This window comes from Melanotaenia boesemani, chromosome 17, assembly GCF_017639745.1.
Source record: "Melanotaenia boesemani isolate fMelBoe1 chromosome 17, fMelBoe1.pri, whole genome shotgun sequence".
NCBI classification, from domain to species: domain Eukaryota; kingdom Metazoa; phylum Chordata; class Actinopteri; order Atheriniformes; family Melanotaeniidae; genus Melanotaenia; species Melanotaenia boesemani.
In genome coordinates this window covers 4,213,515-4,236,988 of record NC_055698.1, presented here as the reverse complement: position 1 = coordinate 4,236,988, position 23,474 = coordinate 4,213,515, and the positions used below count along the sequence as shown (strand labels likewise).

At 42.5% G+C, this 23,474-nt stretch overlaps 1 protein-coding gene and 1 long non-coding RNA gene across 8 annotated transcripts in view; one reads left to right on the top strand and one right to left on the bottom strand.

Annotated features, from left to right (window-relative positions):
• LOC121627999 (receptor-type tyrosine-protein phosphatase U-like) overlaps positions 1 to 23,474 on the bottom strand; it is a 236,992-nt gene that overhangs the window by 14,594 nt on the left and 198,924 nt on the right. For 4 of the 7 annotated variants that reach the window (XM_041966886.1, XM_041966887.1, XM_041966891.1 and 1 more), the window contains 8 exons: positions 21,417 to 21,489; positions 19,294 to 19,370; positions 16,265 to 16,282; positions 11,871 to 11,907; positions 7,581 to 7,678; positions 4,799 to 4,915; positions 4,501 to 4,655; positions 2,751 to 2,886 (listed from right to left, as the gene is read on the bottom strand). In XM_041966886.1, the coding sequence (XP_041822820.1) occupies positions 2,751 to 2,886; positions 4,501 to 4,655; positions 4,799 to 4,915; positions 7,581 to 7,678; positions 11,871 to 11,907; positions 16,265 to 16,282; positions 19,294 to 19,370; positions 21,417 to 21,489 (711 nt within the window). The remainder of the gene's footprint in view (positions 1 to 2,750; positions 2,887 to 4,500; positions 4,656 to 4,798; positions 4,916 to 7,580; positions 7,679 to 11,870; positions 11,908 to 16,264; positions 16,283 to 19,293; positions 19,371 to 21,416; positions 21,490 to 23,474) is intronic. The other 3 variants (XM_041966889.1, XM_041966890.1, XM_041966892.1) reach the window with 1 other exon arrangement.
• On the top strand, positions 224 to 23,170 carry LOC121628007. The gene is made up of 3 exons (XR_006008094.1): positions 224 to 234; positions 5,374 to 5,380; positions 23,098 to 23,170. It is a non-coding gene; the product is annotated as an uncharacterized LOC121628007 (long non-coding RNA).

Sequence of the window (23,474 nt, the reverse complement as noted above, 5' to 3'; positions counted from 1 at the left end):
ACTTCTAATGTGTTATTACAGAACCGTGTCCTCAGCTGCAGCTGAAAGGTGGAAAGATGAAATAAAAGGGAGATAAGGAGCATTGTGTTTATACGGCTCCACGTTCTGACCCGATAAGAAGAAAACTTTCCATTCAAACTTTTATTTGCTTTATTTATTTGGCTAATTAATGTCTTTCTCTAGTTTATTTATTGTACAGCTGGCAGTTGGTATCAAACAGAGCTGAAACAATGAGTGGAAAGTGTGTTTATATAATTAAAACCAGATATAAGGATGTGAACTGTTGATTTTTGTCTTTAATATCAGTCAGAAAGTCTCATGATATTTATTAAGACATGTTTATTCCATCATACTGTCTTTTCCATTATCGTCTCTGCATGACTAAAGACTTTATATTATTCCTTTTATTTCCCGTTGCTATAAAAAAGACGGTGATGGATGTTTTAGCTTCACATTTTATATCTTAAAATAAAAGACAAATCTCTTTTAGCCAAAAAAATTCTGTTAAAATGTGCAGAACTTTTTTTTTTAATCTAATTTGTTAAACTTAATTTTTAAGCAAATACATAAAAATATATTAAAAAGAACATTAATTTATTTAATATTTCCTCATTTAATTTTCTTCTGTTTACATTTGATTGATAGTTTTCTCCAGAAGGATTTCTTTTTATGTCATTTTAATTTTTATTCTTAAATGCATTAGTTTTTGTGGCACTCGCATCCTTCCCAACGCTCCAACCATCTAGCAGCATCCTTCCTAATGCTCCACCCATCCAACAGCAGCATTACTAATGCTCCACCCATCCATCAGCAGTGTTCCCAACGCTCCACCCATCCAGCAGCAGTGTCCCCAACGCTCCACCCATCCAGCAGCAGTGTTCCCAACGCTCCACCCATCCAGCAGCATCCTTCCCAACGCTCCAACCATCCAGCAGCAGTGTTCCCAATGCTCCACCCATCCAGCAGCATCCTTCCCAACGCTCCAACCATCCAGCAGCAGTGTTCCCAACGCTCCACCCATCCAGCAGCAGTGTTCCCAATGCTCCACCCATCCATCAGCAGCGTTCCCAACGCTCCACCCATCCAACAGCAGCATTCCCAATGCTCCACCCATCCAACAGCAGCATTCCCAACACTCCACCCATCCAACAGCAGCGTTCCCAACTCTCCACCCATCCAGCAGTAGCGTTCCCAACGCTCCACCCATCCAGCAGCAGTGTTCCCAACGCTCCACCCATCCAGCAGCAGCATTCCCAATGCTCCACCCATCTAGCAGCATCCTTCCTAACGTTTCACCCATCCAGTAGCGGCGTTCCCAACGTTCCACCCATCCAGCAGCAGTGTTCCCAACGCTCCACCCATGCAGCAGCAGTGTTCCCAACGCTCCACCCATCCAACAGCAGCATTCCCAACACTCCACCCATCCAACAGCAGCGTTCCCAACTCTCCACCCATCCAGCAGCAGCGTTCCCAACGCTCCACCCATCCAGCAGCAGTGTTCCCAACGCTCCACCCATCTAGCAGCATCCTTCCTAACGCTTCACCCATCCAGTAGCAGCGTTCCCAACGTTCCACCCATCCAGCAGCAGTGTTCCCAACGCTCCACCCATGCAGCAGCAGTGTTCCTAACGCTCCACCCATGCAGCAGCAGTGTTCCCAACGCTCCACCCATCCAGCAGCAGCGTTCCCAACGCTCCACCCATCTAGCAGCATCCTTCCTAACGCTCCACCCATCCAGCAGCAGCATTACTAATGCTCCACCCATCCAGCAGCAGTGTTCCCAACGCTCCACCCATCCAGCAGCAGCATTCCCAACGCTCCACCCATCCAGCAGCATCCTTCCCAATGCTCCACCCATCCAGCAGCAGCGTTCCCAACACTCCACCCATCTAGCAGCATCCTTCCTAACGCTCCACCCATCCAGCAGCATCCTTCCTAATGCTCCACCCATCCAGTGGCAGAGTTCCCATCGAGCTGGTTAATAAAGGAAAGTGTAGAACTGGAGGCCGTGAAGACCAGTAGTTTACTTTCTGGGAATTATGCTTGTGTTTTGCTTCTTGCTGTCGAACCGTCTCAGCACCGATACAGGTTTTTAAAATATTTTGTAAATTTGTTTCTTAAATGTAATTTTGCTTCAGGTTTTTTAAAGTGTTTTGGTTTTTTTTTTTTTTTTTTTTTATGTAAACGTGTTTTGAACTTCTAAGCCACCATAGTTTTGAGTATTATTACTCCAGACGTTAGTGAACACTTTACGTTGAACTCTGATATGTGATGGGAAACCTAGCTGGGAAGAGAGCGCTAGCTAGCATTAGCTAATATTGCTATCCTCGTCTTTTCCTGATTGGTTTGATGCAGAAAGACTGAATTCTGTTTGTTCTGTTGTGTTTGCTTCCACACTTTAGATCTGAGATGTTTAAGCCTGACCTAGCTGAAATGTAATATTTCTTCATGCGATGTAATATTTGCAAGTTGTTCTTTAAGTTTGTTTTGCTGCACCCTAGTGGCCAATGTAATCATAACAAAGGTAAATACTGCAGCTTTAATGCAGCCTTTTCTTTTAAATTCACTACAATTACATGAGCCCTATATATAGGCACATGTCCTGCGTATTGTGATATGAATGCTGCATCAAAATGATTAATGGTAGAATAGAACAGACTAGAAAGATGTGATCCTCCAGCAGCTTCATACTGTGGGGATCACATCTGTCAGGATGGCCTCTCTAACGACTTCTCTGCCCTCCCACTCACTTCAGTCTGGATCATGTTGATACGACGGGAGCAGAGGGTCTTAACGCAGTTGTAGATGTCCACCACTCCTTCGCACTCGGCCATATCCAGCATGACATCCAGCACGATGTAGCAGCCAGTCCTTCCTGCACCCATACTGTCACACAGGAGACATTGACAAGCCTGAGCATAACACAGAAATTACAGAAAATATGCTCTTTATTCCACAGTTGAACATAATAAAAGGTTTAGGTGCTGAAACAGGTTCTCTATACCGGCCCAGGAACAATCTGATCAGGAGACCGAAAGGAGAATATACCAAAAAAGAGTAAAAAATAATCATTAGCAAAAATAGTATATAAAATAGTTTATTTATCCCAGGAGGAAATTGCAAAAGTAAGAAGTAAAGAAATTATTGATTGTTCAGAGAATATTTCCACTCGTTTATATAAGAAAGAAAAAACAAAAAAGAATCCTATCCACTAAATACAGCAAATTTACTACTGAGGGTGTCACAATTGGGTATAAAAGGGAATCCACCATTGGCTTAGTATTTCCAAGCAAGGCTCAGTTAAGATTTACCACTTAGAAAAAAAACATAAAGGTTTGAGCCCATTTTTTTTTTTTTTTTTTTTTTTTAATATGTATGATTTTGCTTGTATATACCACATGTATAATGTTTATTGTCTCCACACCCATGTTTAGTATATTTTTTTCCAGCATATCTTCACCTCTATAATCTGATAATTAATATAGCAAATATTTGGAGCAAATGAACTGAAGCACAGGTGTGAAGTGGACCGTCTACCTGTCCATGTTCAGCCTGTCTGTGCAGACGGGTTAGAGACGCATCATTAGCGAGGAAGCCGCTACTCTGATCACCGCTGCTTCTCTCCTTGGAAGCTGGACTTCTCCAGTCTGAGGACTGTTTGCTATTCGGACTGACAGATTCATCCTTGCTATGACATTTATGGTTGTCATGCTGCATCATCAGCACCACGTAGACTCGGGGAATTCAGATTCTACTGACAGACAGCAGGTCGCGCTGCACTGTGAAATGAGTGGTATTAGGATTATTAAATTACATGCAGAGATGATTATGGTCCTCTCTTTGTCTCAGTCCTAATAATCTGTCACAGTTATAGAAGTTACTGAATAACTTGTTTGTGTTCGTATGGCCGGTTATGAGACTGCTGCCTGACCACTTCACAATACGCAGATGGATTTTATGGCAGCTTAGTTTTCAGATTGATGCTACAATCACATCTGAGCAGCTTATGTGGTCCCGCAGATTAACTCAACAAAACCCAAGATGATCAAGATGCTTCTGTTCAAGTGCTCTAGTGCTCTTTATCTTCAGCAGCTGGTAGAAAGTTGCTCTTCTTCACATAAAAACTTTTGCAACATCTCAGTATATTTTTTTCAAAAAGGAAATGCAAAAGAAACCTACGAGGAAAAGGCCTTTCAAGCCTGGTTTAATCGTTTGTTAGCACAACAGATAAACTTCTTCAGTGAAAACCAGACTGTATCTGTGTGAATGTCTCACGGTTAGCTTTTCAATGCTGTGCTCTCCATGGACCAACAGCTGACTGGTAACTTTGGTAAATGTAGAAAACACAATATGAAGTCAAAGGAAACGATCCGAATGACTGCAAGGTGGTGAAAGTCACAAAAACATGATACAGAAAACAGAAAATCTGTGGCTGGATCTAACTGAAGCCATTAGAGCCTTTAGGTGTTAAGATCATTGTCAGTAAAGCAGTGGACCTACCTGCAGTGGACCACCACCGGTCCAGCATCGGGGGGAGTGGAGGCCTTGACCCTGCGCAGGAAAGCCAGCAGGCCAGTGGCGTGGTACGGCACGCCATGTTCGGGCCAGGAGGTGAAGTGGAACTGGCACACCTCATGTTTGGCAGGGTAACCTCTCTAAAAGACAAAGCAAAGTGATTATTATAAAAACAAAAATGAACTCATAGAAACCAGATAATCAGACCTGAAGAGGAATAAAAGCTGATGACATAGTAGATGAGCTCAGAGTTCATCTGAAAAATAATGAGCGTATGACTCACCCTCTCCATAGCGAAGGTGCGCACGGTGTACTCTGCCAGTGTCTCTGTCTTCAGCAGTGTTATCTTAATGTCACCGTACAGCTCAGTGTCATCCGGCCAATACTTGCAGCACTTCATCTGGACAAAAGTTCAGAAAGGTTTGTATAAACAAACTTATCTCCTCTGCTGGTCTGCGGCTGTCGCCCTCATCTCCACAGTCACATCTGAACCAGAAATGTGTTGACATGGAGTTACAGACGACCTGTTTAACAGGATTTTTATTTTCTTCTAAATACTGAACCATAACTGTGATGTTTTCAAAAAAAATGGCTGCTTTATTTTTCTGGTCATGCAGTGCTTTTGCTACATCATCATTTTCTTATTGTTGCCCTCGTGGTGTCAACACTTTCTACCACTTAAGGGATGAAACCCAGCTACAGACTAAACTTCTGAGAAACATTTGCTTCTTTTCTCAGCATTGCCTTAGAAAGATTGCAGTGGACTGTGCAGAGGTTGTACCTGCTCTGTTAGGTGAACAGGTTAGCTGTTAGGGCAGGATTAACTGTGCAGGCCTTTTTAGATCCCTGACTGTGCAGCTCTCAGGTCCACAGATCTGCCATTTACACTGCTTTTTGGTTCTCAAAGTACTGAATAAAAACTGCTGTGAAACTTGAACATAGAAGTCATATCATCATATTACCACAGGGCCTTTTAATTTAAAGAGGAGGCTAAAATGTAGAATTGGATGTAGCTGGTGCTAAAGCCTCATCCATGTATGAGCTACAGCCTTTATATGTTCAAGTGTTTTTTCTTTTGGATGTTTAATAAGTAGAGAATTACACATTATTAAATTAGAAAAGACTGTGATGGTAAAAAAAAGAAAAAAAAAGAAAAAAAAAAAACATATTCGCCCAATACATACGTAGCATCCCTTCAATGCTAAACAAGCTAGCAAAACTAATGTTGGTTTTGCTAACGGTTGCTACTGGGCAACATTTAACTTTATATTATTTTTAAAACCACAGCAATCTTTCATAATTTGCTTAGTAAACATCTAAAAAAACACTTTTATTGATCAGTTAAATGTTGCCTACCTGATTAGAGTGGATGGGGCTAACTAAGGTGCTAGCCTCAGCGAGTTAACTTTGTAGCCAAAACCAATGTTAGCTTTGAAGCTAAAAAAAAATGTTTTTTTTTTTTCTTATGGGATTTTTTTCAATGACAGAAGTGTTAAAATATAAAACAATTAGCATGAGACAATATGAGAAACAACTCATTTTTAGCTAACCAGTGGTGAGGACTTAACTATAAATCATAACTCATCATTTTTGTCATTTAACACATGTAACTTTCCAGGACTGAAAATCCCTGACAGCTACAAATATCCACTTCAGACGCTTAGCTAACAGCTACATCAGCTCAACAAACTTCCCAAAGTAAAAGGTAAAACACATTTTTTATGTGCTTCACTTTACAAAAACTTCAAGGTCAGAACAAACCGGTTTCAGATAACATTTTTATTTTCTATCAGTCTCCACACCAGCAGCTGGGCATGCGGCAGCGCTCAACAACACACCATCCTGAGTCATTTATCCACATTCTCCTGCTTTTTCCATGGAAAAAAAAAACAAACAAATCCACAACTAATTTTTCAACGAACTACAGTCTTCCCTGCTGCTTAACTTGGTGTAGCTCTTTATATAATGGCTCAGTTGGGATTAATTAGAAATAACTGGAACTTTACAATCATTAAATCCATCACAAGATTTGCTCTCAATTGAAGTCAAAGATTCAAACAGAAGTTAATGTGGCTAAAAATATCTTTTTAGATCATTTTGTGAACTCATTTGTTTTGTTATTGGAGTTGAGGTGAAATCCCACCAAATGGGACAGCTCTGCTGACCTACATTAATTCTGAGTTGTGGAAATAATATGATAGATTTAGGCTCCATGCAATAAGAAACTAAATGTTAGCCCACCACATGTGTCAGTTGTGATCACAAATTAAAACCTTTAGAAACGTATTAATGGAAAACTGATGACAACTACAGGAAGCTACAGCTGTAGGATCAGACGCGGGCTGCAGCACTTCCTGTTATGGTGGAGATGAGTCATGTGATGTGACTGGAGCACTCTGGCCTTTAATGATGGATTTACGCAACACAAGCAGTTATAAAACTAGTAATGATGTCATGATTTATGTTAAATTGGAGGAATATCTCTTTCATTTCTAATCTAAAATGTAAACATTTAGAGACTTGGCTGAAACTAAAAACTGTCCACACTAAGAAGAAGTGATGAGAAGCAGGGTTTGGGCAGGGTCAGGGATGTCCATTTCTGGTCCTCGAGGATGGTTTCCTGCCTTAAAACACCTGAATTAAACTAATGCATTATTAACAGACTAACAGGCTGTTAGAAAGATCATCAACAATCAGGTGTGTTGGACAAGGAGAACATCTGAAACCAGCAGACCAGCTGCCCTCTTTGTTTGGTAAACGAATACACACAAACACACACACACACACACCAGCCACAGTACTCCATAGCAACACAACCTACTGTATTCAGCTGAAACAGACAGGCCACAATATTCCACCATCAGAGCTGTGAGCTCGCACCAACAGTACAAGCTGATCCCTCATGATGCGACCGCAGCAACCACCTCCTCCTACAGAACGGAGCCCGGCGCTCCTCGCATTTACAGGGTACATGCGGTGGAGATACAGGGAGCTCCAGAAATACGTTCCCTCCATCCATCTTCACAGGTGGCTGAAGAGGTCAGAGAAGGTGAAGAGAAACTTACCCTGCCCACTTCCACCAGCTTGGTGATCATGACGATACTGAAGCAGTTCTCCTGCCACACCATCCTCCAGAAATCATAGATCATCTCCTGCTTGGGGCCTGCAGCACAGGTAGAGATGGAGAAGTGGGAGGGACAAAGAAAGGAGGCGGAGGAAGATAAGAAGGGTGGAGAGATGAGACATAACTCAGAGCAAATAGAGCCACTGTGCTCCCTGCCACTCCTCCTAATGCTGCAGACACGTCGTTCTGATCCTCAGCCAGCCTTGGACCGGCCGATTCTACTGGACCAGCTCATCACACTTCATTCATCAGTGATTTCATTACACCGCGGCGTTACAACCTGCTCTCATCCCGACTCCTCCGTCATGTATCACCTTCTGTGAGGTGCACTCATGTCTTCTCGTTTGTTTGGTAGAACACATTCTTCCAGTACCACGAGCACAGGCGCTACAGCATCCTGCTGAACGCAGTCCCCACAATCCTGCATCATTTCCCCACATCCAGCTAAAGCTTGCTCACATTTATTTAAGAATACAAAGACTTGAATGGAAGCAAACCTCCACATTTAGGAGCAACTGCTGATCCTGATCCTTCATCCTGCTCATAGTTCCATCACAGCCTGGCTGATTAATGATCTGACTGGAATCTCCTCGTCTTGTGTTTGTCATTTTTATTCGAATTTTCATTTGTTGAGAAACCACTAACAGTATTTATCTTTGGAAGTCAGCTGTTTGGTGAATAAGGTATCAATCAGGTTGTTATAAATAAACTATCTGCTCCCGGATGGTTGAGTTAAATACATCTCAGGCCAGATTACACGGCCTCTCCTGAGACAGCTGAATGTCCTGCATGCCATTATAGAGAATGTACAACAAGACTGGACAGCTTCTCCTTTCCAGTGCAAAAACAGCTGGTTAAGACTAATGAAATATTAATTACTAAAAAAAGAGAGAAGAAACCAAGTATACGCAGATACAAAGACCTGCAAAACAATGCAGGACAGTGCAAGTCTGGCATGATCATAGAGCACAGGGAGAATTTTGGCTCAGAAAAACTGAAAAAGATCTTGATGGCAGATGGTCCAGGCCTCAGTCAGCAGGTTAGATGTTAAAGTTCAGTCCAGTTAGAAAAAGACTGAATCAGTACGGCTTGTTGGGAAGAGTTGCAGGAGAAAAAAGAACATGGCAGCAGGGCTAAGGCTGGCAAAGCTGCATCAGAACAAACCAGAAGACTTCTGGAACCAGTCAGCAGTCAGCCTATCCCAGCATTAACAGGTGAGAGGCAGGGTACACCCTGGACAGGTCCACAGTCCATCGCAGGGCCAACACATACACTACCGTTCAAAAGTTTGGGGTCACTTTTGCTAAAAATAAATTAAATGAAAAGTGAAATAAGACTAAAAATAAAGAAAAGCATGCCTGAATTAGTCTTTAAAATCTCGTCTGTAAAATAAATAAGGAGCTGTTTGTTTCAGAGAGTTAAATAAATGTATAATTAGTTATAATCTGGACGATTTTATCAGAAACAAGTTGGTTAGTGGAAATTCTGACTGGCTGAGAACTTTAGGAACCTGATTATCATTATTATTATTCTTATATCTGGACATGAAAACCTCAGAGACGAACACGTGGCTGGAGGGGGATCCACTCAGTAAATGCCCCCTAGCAAATGTGCGATGCTTCAGGAGCAACAGCTTCCTTGTCTTTCTTAAGCATCAAAACCGGGTCTGAACCAGCTGGGTTCCACCCCCGTTACCTGGCAGGGTTGATGCCCCCCTCCTCCCCCGGTTAGCAGACTGCTGCTCCTTCAATGTGCGCTAGAGATACAGGATGTTCATTTTTCAGCTTGCTAATGCATCACCGGAGGGACGGGGCAGCCGGTGGAAGACGGATGAGGTGTGATAGCGGCAGCTGGATGGATCTGTATGCACAGCACAGCCTGCTGCTGCTGCTTTGGACTGAGCCTTTCAGAGTGCACTTGGCATTTCTCCTCCCTTCCCCTCACTCCCTCATCGCTGGACATGATAGGGAGTTAGCCCAGAGCACCTGCTGCAGGAACACAGCTGCCTTAAGGCTCATCTAAGATGCAACAAATCAACCCCGACCCATCTACTGTTGGCCGAAGCCTCATCAGAAATGGTCTCCATGGAAACGTGGCTGTCAAGAAGCCATTAGGAGAACAGGCTATGGTAGGTCACATGACACAAGAACTGGATCCTCCCCAGAACCTGGACCTTGACAATATTGAAGCAGTGGGGGGCCAGCTGGACAGAAAAATGGAACAAAACGTAGAAACGTCCAAAGAAGAGTTTTGGAAAATCCTTCAAGGAACCTGGAGAACTGCTGCTGGAAAGTCATTCAAGGATCCTGGAGAACTTTCCTGCTAAGTCATTCAAGGATCCTGGAGAACTATTCATGGAAAATCCTTCAAGGAACCTGGAGAACTGTTGCTGGAAAGTCATTCAAGGATCCTGGAGAAATATTCTTGGTAAGTCATTTGAGAATCTGGGAGAAATATTTCTGGAAAATTCTTCAAGGAACCTGGAGGACTGTTCCTGAAGACTACTGAAGGAAATGATAGGAGGAAGTTCTGTTGTATGACGCCATAGTGCTGCAGTCTGGAAACCTGCTGCTTCTTTCTCTGGGAATCACTATAGCTGTGGGGACCAGGGGTTATAATTTCAATCATGACATCATGTATCGACTGCTGAGATCACAAACAGTGTGTCGACCATGCCATCGTTTTGATTTGATTCGATTCAGAACAATTTAAAAGGAACCTTCCACGTTGTTCTTAAGCATGTACAACAAACTCTTCATCTATCAATGTTTGGCTGTGGATCAGTGCTGTTACATTACAACTGTTACATTACACATTACAAGATTACATCAATTCCATAATTCAAAATAAATAAATAAGATTAAATAAATAAGAGTTTGCCTCTTCCCGACCAAGGGACGATAACAATCTTATAAAATTTTTCTGTACAATTATCATGTGGTCTGAGGTGTGTTACGAGCAGATTTGTCCCGATAATCCACTCCACAACAGGTCGTAGCCGACAATTGAAAATATTGAACGTGTTCAATATTTCAGAGCCGATTACTGGGGAACGCTGACGACTCGTGCATTGTGACTGCGGATGGTGACGTGGCACGGAATTAGCCAACCAGAAAAAGTCTGTGTTCACGCCGTCTCTCTAGTCTGTTATTTTTTTCAGTTCTGGCTTTTTCTGTTAACAATAGTCCCAAGACCACCATCATTCCCTCGTCCTGTATGTCCTCTTCCATGCTGTGTGTTGTGTTTTCAGATTGTTACTATGTTTCTTCTTCTTCGTTATTTTGCTCTTTCGTTCTTCTTCTACATTTTTGTTAGATCAGGTTTGGTCACGTGAAATGTCCGGCTCGGAGAACTAGATTGTAGATCACTTGCGGGACAGCATCATTATGTGTGTGTTGTTCTGTGATTAGATTATCGGAGCCACCACACACAGTATGATCAAAACTGTTTAATGCCTGATTTTTTACCTTCACTTGTGAGGTCTCGACGAGATAAAAAATCTCATAAGATTAAAAAAATCGTTATGTGTGTACCAGGCTTAAGACCCATAAAGCTCCAACACAACACAGCAGCCAGACCATCATTCTGCCGCCACCATGCTGGACAGTACAAGGTAGAAAAAAAAAAGAAGGTGGTCCTGATGAAGAGGATAATGGTCCTGATGCAGAGGATGGTGGTCGTGTGTAAAGTGACATAATTTATGAAAATAACTAAATTATTTCCTATAAAGTGAATTTTAAAGTTATAAAGTTTGAGCCCATTTTTTCTCATCTTTAAAGAATCATTGGGACCAAACATCATTTTGGTCTTTAACCTCCAGCTAGTTGTAGGATCGTATCAGTGCTTTTCACCCCTGCATGGAGAGTCTGGAGAGGCAGCAGGACTGAGTCAGAGGGAGATTACTGAGTGTTCACTGAGTAAACACCATCAGCGTGAGGAGGGAATAAAGACTTTCTGCTGCTCGTGGATTACAGCCTATACACAGCATCACGCCGACATCAGAGAGACAGTGTGGCGCACATGCAGATGGCAGGGCGGGGAGACACAGCGACAGTTGCAGCTGATTGTTCCGGGAGCGTTTCTCGCAGTCGTGGGAAAGAAGCCGTTTGTGGTGGAAATCCAGATGTGAGAGTGATGCAACAAAAGTTTCTTGTTGTTTACGTGTTCATTATTCATCAGACTCATTTTCATACGTCAGCTGGCTGCTGGGGAGATGGAAGTGAACACTCACCTTGAGTGGCGATGAAGTGGTTGGATCGCTGGTAGCCCTGTGTGACAGAGTGGAAGGAAGAAAAAAAAGACATGTGAGAGAGTCAATAATTACTGGAGCACACGATGAAATGAGACTCGGGGACTGTAAGTCTCATCCCACCCATCTCATCCATTCTCTTTTTCTATTCCCAGCATCCTAGTCATCCCTTATTCATCTGGTTTGTTGTCAACACAGTTTTTATGACTGATGATCATTCTGTATGAACTAATCTACACTATCGGCTGCTGATGCAAACGGACGAATTTGACCAGCCAAAACCTGTGGACATCCTTTAAGCACCGGCTCTGACTGATGGAGTGTGCTTGAGTTGTAATGCACAGAGAAATGGCATTAATTCCAGCTTGTCCCAGCCTGTCTCCGAGCCAGGTCTTTCATTATGTTCGGAGAGAGATGCTGCATTTCAAAGCCCACGTGCAGAGCTTTGCATGCAGCCTGGGCCACGGATCAAAGGCAGATTGACAGTGAAGGATCTACAGGTCTGGGAGTAATTCTACCTGAGTGACACTGACTGATCTGGCTGTCTCCTCTCTGCTTGGCGCCAGTGCAGTTATGATACAGCGTGCGAGGGCCCAGGAGGCTATTAGGGTTGTCCAGACCCTCCGCCAGGCCAAGCTTCGTGGTGCTGAATGCAAAGCAGCCAACTGTGATGGATCTCTTAAATACACATGAGTAAACCCCCTCATCAGTCATGGCTAAACTGCTGTATATGCTCAACATTTGTACAAATACTGTACCCCACCTCCTCCTCCAAACACAATATGCACATCTGCACAACGCAGCAAGGCAGCAACACAAATTACATTTATATCTGTCATGCTGGAGGCAGAAGCTGAGATGGATGGCCATCACTATGAGAGAGTGCAGCAACCCTCATTACAACCAGTTTCCTGTCTGTCACCTTGGCAACCCTCCAACAGCAGGCAAGCAGAAAACAAGAAAACATCAAGCCATGTGAAATCACGATGAATGAAAAAGAAAGAAAAGTAAGGCATGCATGGGAGAAATGGAGGGTTTATCAGTTCTAGCTGGACAGAAAAATAAGCCTTGGTTTTTTTGCTTTGACAGATTCTGTCTCGCTGCATCTACAGCCTGCTGACAGGGAAACTCTCGCTTCACTGCATGCAATGAAATCCGCTCATATTCATCATGCATCTCAGAAGTGCTGAGAGGACTCCTGAAGAAAGTTCAATTATCATTGCTGAGGAGGACATCAGGGGGAGGAGTGAACATATGACACAGGCCACTCCAGCTTCTTACATAGCGTTTTTGTTCCAGATGTAGCAGAGCTACAGGGTCATATTGCACTCAAATACAGTCTGAGCTCGTAAATCAATGTTCACAAATTATTCTAAAGGTTTTAGTTCAGTGGTTCTTAACCTGGGTTCGATCGAACCCTAGGGGTTCGGTGAGTCGGTCTCAGGGGTTCGGTGGAGCCTCCGCCGCAGAGGTCCACCCCTCAGTCTAGTCTGCAGTTAGTGAAAGCGTCCTGCTCTGAGATTTCCAACCGGTCGGCTTTGAGGTCGCTGGTTTATGCAGCAGAGTGAGACCTCCCTATCAGACCGCTAGGGCTGTATATGTGTCTGAGTGAGACTCCCTACCGGTCCGCTTTGAGAGCGCTGGATAAGCAGCAGAGTGAGACCTCCTAATCAGTCGGGACCACACATCGGAATTAGCCCGTTATCTCCCGAGCGCCGATCCAGGCAAATAAGGCGATCTAAAGGGTCGATCGCCGTACGGACTCACGACGTGGCGGCGGGGAACTGGTACTTTTACCCACTGTGATGACACGTTGTAAAACGGCTGTAAAGGAGTGGACGCGCTGCCAGCGTATCACTTCCTGTTTAACAACACCTTCTTTAATAACCCTCCGTCTGACCAGCGGTGTGCGTCAGTGAACAAGGTGATATTAATGCACAATTCATTTCGTGCACCAGTAAAAAAAAAATCATATTTTATTTTTTACTAAAGAAGGGTTCGGTGAAGGAGCATATGAAACTGGTGGGGTTCGGTGCCTCCAACAAGGTTAAGAACCACTGTTTTAGTTGTACATGATGCTTCGTCACCCTGTGATTTAATTCTGCCTGAGAAGTTCAGATGTGTGCTGAGTTACTGCATAAAACTGTAAACTCCTCCACTCTGTGCAACTTTGAAATTACACATATTAATTTTGGGTCCGTTTTCACTCCTTAAACTGATAGTATGATGACGACTCTCCCAAAGATCATGAGAGAGATGTAGAATTCAAAGAAGGCCAGTACTGCCAGCATCTGTGCAACACAGGCGGGTTGTACTGTATGATGGTAAAGATGTATGAAAACTTTTGTTACCACTAAGATTATTTTGTGGTTGTCAGCTTCGAAAGATGCTCTCAGTCAACATCTTAGTAAGAATAGTAACAAGTTGTCTTCCATTAAACTGAATGACTACTTTTAATTGTCTAATTACTTCATAAAGCATAAACCGGCATTGTTGTAGAAGTACTGGCAGATTTCTGCAGCACCAGACACGACCAGACACATGTTGAAATGAGTATGAGGCACATTTGCAAAATCTGCAAAATGAGCCAAAAGTGACAAAAAAGATAATCCTGTGATGATACAACAGCCTGTGGTACTGCGGATAGCCCATGTTTACATTTTCCATCTTTAAAATCTATTTTACTTCAGGACCTCCAGCAGAGTGGACATAAAAAAAAACAAACAAACAAACAAATAAACAAACAAAAACAGCTGTCCTCTCACTGGACAGTTTGATACGTGATTAGTCATCAAAATTTAATCAGTTTGAGGAAAAATAGACTTAAAGTGTGTAACTTTAGTGTAATATGCAGTGTGCTGAGTTTCCCAGTTTTCTGCCTTAAATCTGTGAACAAAAGCACTTTGAATTTGAATTCCTGCTGCACTTAATAAAGATGTTGTAAAGTAATGATCTTTACAATCTCTTGATTGGCTGCTAGCTTTTTATTTTGCTACCCAATTAGCAATTTGGAGCAGATTTTTTCTTTTCTCATCTTTCTGTGCAGCTCTCAGCCCCCCAGGCTGAAGGCTTCTAGGTAATTTTCAGCAGAAATGGACAGATGAGCAGTCATCTTAAAAAGCTAACAACAGAACCTGAGTAGCTAATGCTACATGCTGATCGAATGCTGAGTGTCTGAAAGTTAGCTGGAGCCAGGAAGGCTACAAAAGCAACAAAAGCTAATGACTTTTAACTTGTTAGTGCAAGCAGTAGAGAATCATTTAGTAGACTTCCAGAGCTCAGCGTTTAACGGATTCTGACTACCTAGCATGTTACTGCTAGCTACAAAGTTTGCCTTTTAATTAGCACAGCTCACTCTCGCTGCAGTTGCATCATGTAGATTACAGTCATTAAGCCAAGACGCCCTGGGTCTTCTATAAACAGAGAAGGTAGCCTTTAGCATTCATTTTAAAATAAACACAAAATAAATATAATCCATAGCTGTGTATTTTTGTTATGTTATGTGGCAGAATATTAATACTATTTTCCTTAACATGCACAGCTAGATGTAGTTCAAAAACCAACCTAGGAAATAGAGTCCTCTATGAAACCAAACCTAACCAAGACGCTGTGTTGCCCAGTTATAATTGCAAATATATATATATAAAAAAAAGAAGTTAAATAGCTTAGTGGCCTTGAATTTAACTGTCTTCTTTATCGGTCTTAAGACCTTCCTCTACCACCCCTCCAGCCACGTGACGACCCTGTCATCGATAAGTAAAGACTTTATAATGAGATTTTCCCTAGATCTTATTGGCCTCTAAGGTTGCTGAAGTCCAGAGGCAATAAGTGAACATCTCTGAGATGTTTGACAAAATGGCAGAAATGCCCTGGGAATGAGTTTAAAACAACCAGTCACCGCACCTGTCCGAAGCACTTGTTTCATTTTCCATGGCTCCATGTAGTCTGACTTGGCAATATTCTTCCTGTTCTCTGAGAATAAATATGGACCCTAACCTTTCTCATTCTGCACAGGCTCCCTTCATTTCCAGCTCAATGTCACTGCATATATTTACACTGCCTCCAGCCTTATTATATGTATGAACATGAACTCCGACCTGACCTTATCTTTTCTCCTCTATAGCATACTATCAACTCTTTAAAAGGACAACCTGGCGTTAAGAAAAAGCTCCAAGTGAGCATCTGACAATGGATGAAAGAGGACAAATAGACTGCTGCAGTCAGATCGACACAAAGAAAAAAAATGTGATGCTGAAGATGGAAAGAAAGAGGACATGAGAAAGAAGGTCTGCCATTAGAGGGAAGCCATGAAGGACTGGCAGCAACAGTGAAAGGAGGGAGCATGAAAAGGGAGAGAAGAGAAGCAAGGTACTTACTTCCCTGTTTATCCGAATCTAAGAGATGCCAAAAATGGGAAACCGGAGGGGTGGAAGAAAGAGAGAAAGAAGGAAAGCAGAGAAGGAAACAAGAGCTAGTTATTGTGATTAATGATCAGGAAAAAGAGGGTAATGGAAAGGTTAGTAGCAGCTTGCACTGAGGACCTGTGGAGAGAATATTGAGTAAAGTCAAACTTCCATGTTTCTACAGTCACTCAAACTTCCAGCTGCCAGATGATGTGGGACAATCTGGTCATTCTGAGCTACACTTTGATTCTTGGGGAAAGGATAAGAGAAAGAATGACCACAAGTCACAATGCATGACCAAGCTTTGAATAGCTCGGACTCCAACAGGTTCTGTAATGAAAGCAGGGAGATCAGGATAAAGCACTTTTTCAGACATTAGTGTTCTCAGTGCTTCACAGAATCAGGTTTGTGTTAGACTTCCCAGTCCTAGTTCCTCGTCTAGCCCTATCCCTCTGTTTTAAAAAGGTAAGGTGTCCCTCTGCTTCTTGGGAACATTGGTCATCCAGTCTTTCATGCACCTGAGGATACCTGGTTGACCCCAAAGAAAAGGGAATCCTAAGTAGGGAAATAGAGAAAGTCAAGGTAGGAACCTTTGCAACTCAGCTGAGCATGATACACACTGAGGAGAAAGCTTCCAGTGTTTCCTTTACCATCTCCTTTGCAATGAGGTATGCCGGACAAATCCTCCATGAAAGAAAAGAGGTAATTCCGTACCTTAATATGTTCATCCAGTCGTACTAACTGTGATTCATGACACGTTTGAGGACAGAGGGGTGGAGCGTGAGCAGCTCTGGGACAACAAAGTGGGTTTTGGGGACTTTTTTTCATCTTAATTTCAAACCTTAATAATAAATAATTTACATGATATCTCTACAATTGTGGTCAGATTCTCATTGCAGCACAATCATTTTACCCTAAGTTGTCTGAATTTCTCCTTCCACATTCCCTTAACCACATGATGCCCAGTCAGGTGAAGGAAAGGAGATGACAGGTGGTCATCTTTGGACATCTTTCAACCCTGGGATCGTGCTTTTTTATTAGAAAGTAAATCTCTGGCAGCGTTTGCCAATACAGCATTTTCCACTAGCTTTAAACGTGCTATAGTTGCCATCCACAAGCGGGTCATGTGCTCAGTCAGTCATGGAGACATTGTTTTTACACAATCAGTCGCAAGAATCCTCAAAAAGTGCCAGTTTCACACCACTGCACTCAAACACCATCTACTTTCTAAAGTTCCCATCCGGCCAAGTGTTGAAAAGGATTAGAACCTCGTGTCATCTTGAATTCTTGTCTTTAATTTGATTTGTGCAGATCTGTTTCATTCAACCAGAGCTTTCAGCAAAGGTTAAACCCTTCATTTCCTTTAAGCAACTTCAGATGGTGACTCATGCTTTTCCTTTTCAGACAACATGTTTTCAAATGTTTGGAGGGTAGTTTGTTCAGAATTCTGACCTGCAAGTTAAACATCATTTCATCTAGCCAGCATCATAAAATTCAGTCTACGTATGATTCCTTCATTGGCCATCCTGAGCTGATCTGTTTATGTGGTAAGTCTGAATGATTCTCAGATCCAGTCTGATAATCTGGCCCTAAAGGACTGAGCTGCAGTCCCATGAAACTCAAACAGCCGACCACCCAGATCCGCTCAGGTTCAGGTCTTAGACACGTTTCTTTCTTTGACATTTGAAACGACGTTTTTATCAAATGGCATGCTTGTGTGATTGTTTTAATGGTGTGTTTTTTTAGGCTGTTCTGTTTTATTTTATTTCATTTTGGTGTTTTGCAGCACTTTGGTCACAGCTTATCTTGTTTAAATGTGTTACGACTGCAGCGTTACTGTTTGCAGAGCAGGAGGATTGGCAGTTACAACTCAGAGAAGCCAAACCTGCAAAATCACACTTGAAAGCTGCATAAACAAAGCTGAAAAAAGAAGAATCGTCCTTTAAGGCTATTCCAAAGACACGAGAGAATAAACTGCCATGCTGCACAGCATTTCTGCCTTTAACAGAATTTGACATTTAAAGAAATGAAGCATCCCAATTGGTCGGCTCAGCTGTCGGAACCATCCTTGTGTTCATTCTTGTTTTTCTTTACTGCCAGGGCCATCACTGCAACTTGTGTCTCACCCTAAGAGCAACAAAAACCAACCTGACAGCGGTGCTTAGAGCAGCAAATGCAAAAAGCTTTTGCTGAAGGATTGCATCACTTCTTTTTTTACATCTGTCAGCCACAAGCCAAAGACTGATCTGGAGATTTGACCCTGCAGAAGACAAATTATGTAAACCTTGGGCAAGTTAAACCTTTAAAAACAGCAAAGTTTGAGTTATTCCAGCTTTGGTCTCTGCCATGAATAATTTGTAAACGTTTAGCCATGATGGTGTGAGCCGGAGGTCTTGGCATGACACGAGGGTGCTGCTGTAGATGGACCAATTAATGTGGCGCTCGCTCTAATGGAGCACTTAGGGAGCAGTGGAGGGGATAAAGTGGCCACACAGAAGACGGTGAGCTTTGACCGCCCCTTCTTCATTTTACATCTTCCTCTGTTCTTCAGACACAGAGGATGTAACACAGCACTCAGGGGAAAAAATGTCTTTCAGATCCTGTTGGTCCATCTAATGCAACGGTTTTTAAGAGTCAATCTTACTGGGTTGCAAACTGCTGTTGCCACTGGAGAGGCCGCCTCATGCTCACTGAGCTGAACCGTCGGTGGATCAAAATATCAGAGAGCAGATGAAAGGCTCAGCAGAGTTGATCTGGGTCCGGCGTTGCCTTTCTGACAGTCACGAGACCCGTCGCTTCCAGCTTATGGGCTCTTGTAGGATCTTTGGACTGATACGTTCTGGCACGCTGACATTATGCGGCGTTGCGGCTGCAGCTGTTTTAAGTGACAGCTGAGACGAGCAGCGGCGGGTCAGACAACAATAAAATAAGGCAGAGCTGGAACAGAAAGGACAGAGGTGGAGGAGAAGCCAGTGGAAAAACAAGAAGGATGGTTTTCTTACATCAATGTAGTTGGCGTTGACGTAATCGGAGCTGGGGTCTGCCAGCAGAGAGTGGAGCTTCACTCGATGGCGATCATCTGGAAGAAACAACACAAAATTCAGTCAGTTTGTGTTATGGGAGGCATACCTGCATCAAAGGTACCGTAAGGTGAAGAACGTAAAAGCTTTATCTACTTGGTTGATTGAAGATTCAAATGACACAAAAAGGTTTCTACTGATTTCAGTAAGAGGCCAAAAAAAAAAAAAAAAATTGGAAATAAACTCTAATGTCATGTCCATTTTCTATAAGTCAAACTAAAAGGTCTCAAAGTTTCTACCTGTTTAGTTTTCTTATATCTTATTGTTTCTCACAGTTATTATGAATAAGAAGTTATTTAGGAATAATAAAATCCTCTTATGTGTCCTTGATGATCTCCAGATGCAGGCCTACAGACCTCCTGCTGGGAGGAAACAAGTTCTGAGAAAAACATGTTCTGGTCTCCATTTTGACCTCATGTCAGCAATAATCCACCTTCCAACATAGTTTCAGTGTACAGACAACATGTTCTAGACATAAAAATACAGTTTAGCTGTTAGAATGATGATGATTTATAATTAATATTGGTAGTGTCATGTGACTGGTCTCCAGTTATCCAGGCAGCTGCTGCATCGTAACGGAGAGGTCCATGTCCACACCAGCTTCCTGCTGCTAAGCAACAACACTTGTGAGCTCATCAATTACTTTTCCTAAACTTATTATCATGTGTTGAAATTTTAATTCATGTGGGATTTTTCAGGTTTCTTCCATAACATCATGTATTTACTGCAAACTAAGATTCAGGTTAATTTACCATCTACAAACTCAAATAATTCCAGTTAAAAGTTTGCTCTTTTTGTTAATTTTTTTAGTAAATCAGCTGGATATATTTTACAGTGTACGATTTAAAGCTGTCTAAAGGGGTGTGAGATAAAAATATTGAGAGGACTAGTGAGAGGTATGGTGTCAAACGTCAAACTCGTATCATGCTGGATAAGGGAAAAGTAAATAATGAAAAGACGGGGCCCCAGGACAGATCCCTGGGGTGCACCTGTAGTAACGGGAGGACGAAACGTGTCACACTGTGCTCGGCTCCTCCTGCTTTCTGGCTCTGCCCCTCCCCCTCATCAGAGCAACTGCTGTCACCTGCTGACATCATCGGTTTTCCATCTCCAAAAGAACGAGTATAAAGACTGTTTCACTCAGTCTCCGCCAGATTGTCCTTGCTTCCACGCCTTTTTCAGCCCTGGTCTGGATTTGTAATTTTGGATTTGTGTGAACCACGTTCTGGAAGGACAATCGATCACAGTGAGTCATCCCTCATTCCTTGCCTCCTTCTCAAGCCTGTTGTGATCTCTTGGACTACTGTGTCCTCACCAGTTCTGCCTACTCACAGCCAGCCCTGTTGGTCCTGTGGAGACGTGGTTACCTGGCAACAGGGCGATTGGGGTTTGACTTCACCTGCGCTAATCCAGTTGCAACTAACAGATCTGCTTGAACCTTCCTGGACAATTATTAAAGATTGTTTTACCTTTCACCCAGATCTGTTGAGTTGCTGTTGGCTCCACCCGCATTACAGAAAGGTGACCAATCTTAACTGGATGGACTGAGCGCATCCTGAGAGGTGAGATTTAAACCTGTCTATAGGGGTGTGAATGCAACCAACAAAAATTCATGTTATTAGTGTGAGGTAAGGTGATGAAGGCTGCACTCAGATCAAGGATGATGAAGATGATGTAAAGCAGAATTAGCTCCCAAGAGGAAGCCATTGGTGATTTTTGTAAGTGCTGTTTCAGTGTGGAAGGACTGGAAACCAGACCAGAAATGTTCATACAAATTATTACTGGTTAAAAAGGAACAGGTCTGTGTCTCAACTACTTTTTCAAATACTTTTGAGAGGAAGGGTAAACTGGAATAGGACATAAGATTATTGAAATTTGTGCGACCAGGTTTTTTTAATTTATCTAAATAGTTCCTGAGTTCTAACCAGCTGTTTTATATCTAAATAAATGCTTTAATCAAAGTTATGTTCACTAAATACCCCACCATTTACCCCAGTGTATTTAGCTGCAGACATGAACACCTGGCAGCAGGTGTAACTACGTACGGCTGAGCAGGCTGTCGTGTCGTCCTTTGGTCTTGTCTTTCTTTTTTGTGACGTCCCAGCCATCGAAGAAACTCTGCAAAATCAGAAATAAGAAGCTGAAGAAGCCACCTTCACTGTTAAACTACACAACCTCAGACAGTCGTTAACACACAAATTAATAAAATTAAAACATCCCAATAAAAATCTGCAGAAGCCACGTAAGACATAAAGTTCAGAGATCATGTGATCATTAGTGTTTGAACTTCCCGTTTGCTCTCCTCTGCAGCCGACCGGCTGCTTTTACTCAGACTGAACCGGAGAGAATGATCTGATCAGACGGTTAAACCAGTCACTGAACTGGTTACTGGTTAGCTAATCTTGTTATCAAACACCACCTCACCTTCATGGAGCTCTGTTTACTCCCCTAACCCTCTCAGATAAAACTTTTACCCCATTTGGTCCCAAGTGTGAAAATATGTCCCAAACTATTTTGGAATTCAGGAAAGAATCACATAGAAAAGTACAGCAGAAAAATCCCTGCTGTTATTAGTGTTACATGAATTATTTACTATATAAGGCTGATCTACTTTCATCACAGAGGCTTCGTGTGATTCCATCACTTTTTACTGACTGGCCTGAAAATTAGATATTACATTTTATCAAGTCCCAGAAGCCAGTGGCATCACATTTTTCCCATCATTCAACCAGGAAACCCAGAAATGCTCTGAGAAACGAAGCTTCCAGGGCGCTGTGATGAAAAAGCTTCAGAGCTGACAGGTGTCGACTATAGGTCACTTTACTCTGGTTTATGACACAAACATGGTTATCCTGGAAAGTTATTCTCTGGGTTTTTATTGGCCAAAAAGAAATAAACAATTACATAAAAGATGGACATCTGAATTACTGAATGGGTGGGTTTGTTCCGATTTTTTGAGTAATGCTGTACACAATATGTGCAGGGGAACAGGAAAAAGATGCACAAATTTCATGAAATGTGTAAACATCTAGAAACACATGATACAAGGTAAGTTTGCACAATTCTAACAGGCTGGTCTGAGCAGCTTTAATCTTCAACACAGTTGAAACCCTGTCAGATAAGCTTCCTGTCATTTCTTTAGCAGTCTAAAGGCCAATTTCCACCGTGTGCGTGTGCGTCGCGTTCTGGCTGCGGCCATTTTAGTCAACGGTTTGATTCCCACCGGACGTCATGGTGCATTGAGAAGCGTTGCAGAAGCTCTTTGTCGCGGTTCTCTGCTAATCATACGTGCAGTCTATTTTTTGTCAAGCTCAGTACTTCAGATAGAGCCAGGCAGGAAATCAGATATGGGAGCAGTGTAAAATCTTCAAAATAAAAGCCCCTGTGCAGATTTGTGCTCACTAAACCATGCAAACGTTACGTCATTAATTGGTCAGGGGGCTCAGTCAATGTGTCCCAATTCAGGGTAGCTGGCCAACAAGTATTTCCCATAGCAGCAACATAGGACACTGAATCACTTAAACCTCTGGAATTACTAACCCCTTAAAAATCCAAGAAAATCAAATTTTATATTATTTAATGTCAAATTTAACTAACATGTTTTTAATGTACTTTGTTTTGTCACGTTTCTAGTGAAGGGAGGTAAAAAAAACAAAACAAAACAAAGTAAAACGTACTTTTTTGGGCTTTGTTGCTCATTTCAAATGCATCAGAAGAACGATCCAGTTTAAACCGGTTCTTTGCTAAGTTGTCTGTTATGTGTCAAAACAACTCTGGTTCATCCCACGAATTAGGAGCCGTTTTATGTGTAAATGACTCATGGACCAGATTTAAAGGTCCCATATTATGCAAAATTCACTTTTTAATGGTTTTGGAACAGTCATACTGGTCCCCCCGCATGTGTAGGAGACCCGTAAGTGTGAAACTCTTTCAGGCGCTCTCTCTCCCCCCTGCTCCACCTCTAGGGAAGTAAGCGCTGAATTGAGCGAGTTTGAAAGCCTGTACGTTAAGACGTCATAAGGGACAATAACCACTCCCCACAGAGCGATGGACCCGTCTACCGGCTCTCAAAGCCCGCCCTCTAAAAATCACCTAGCGCCCAG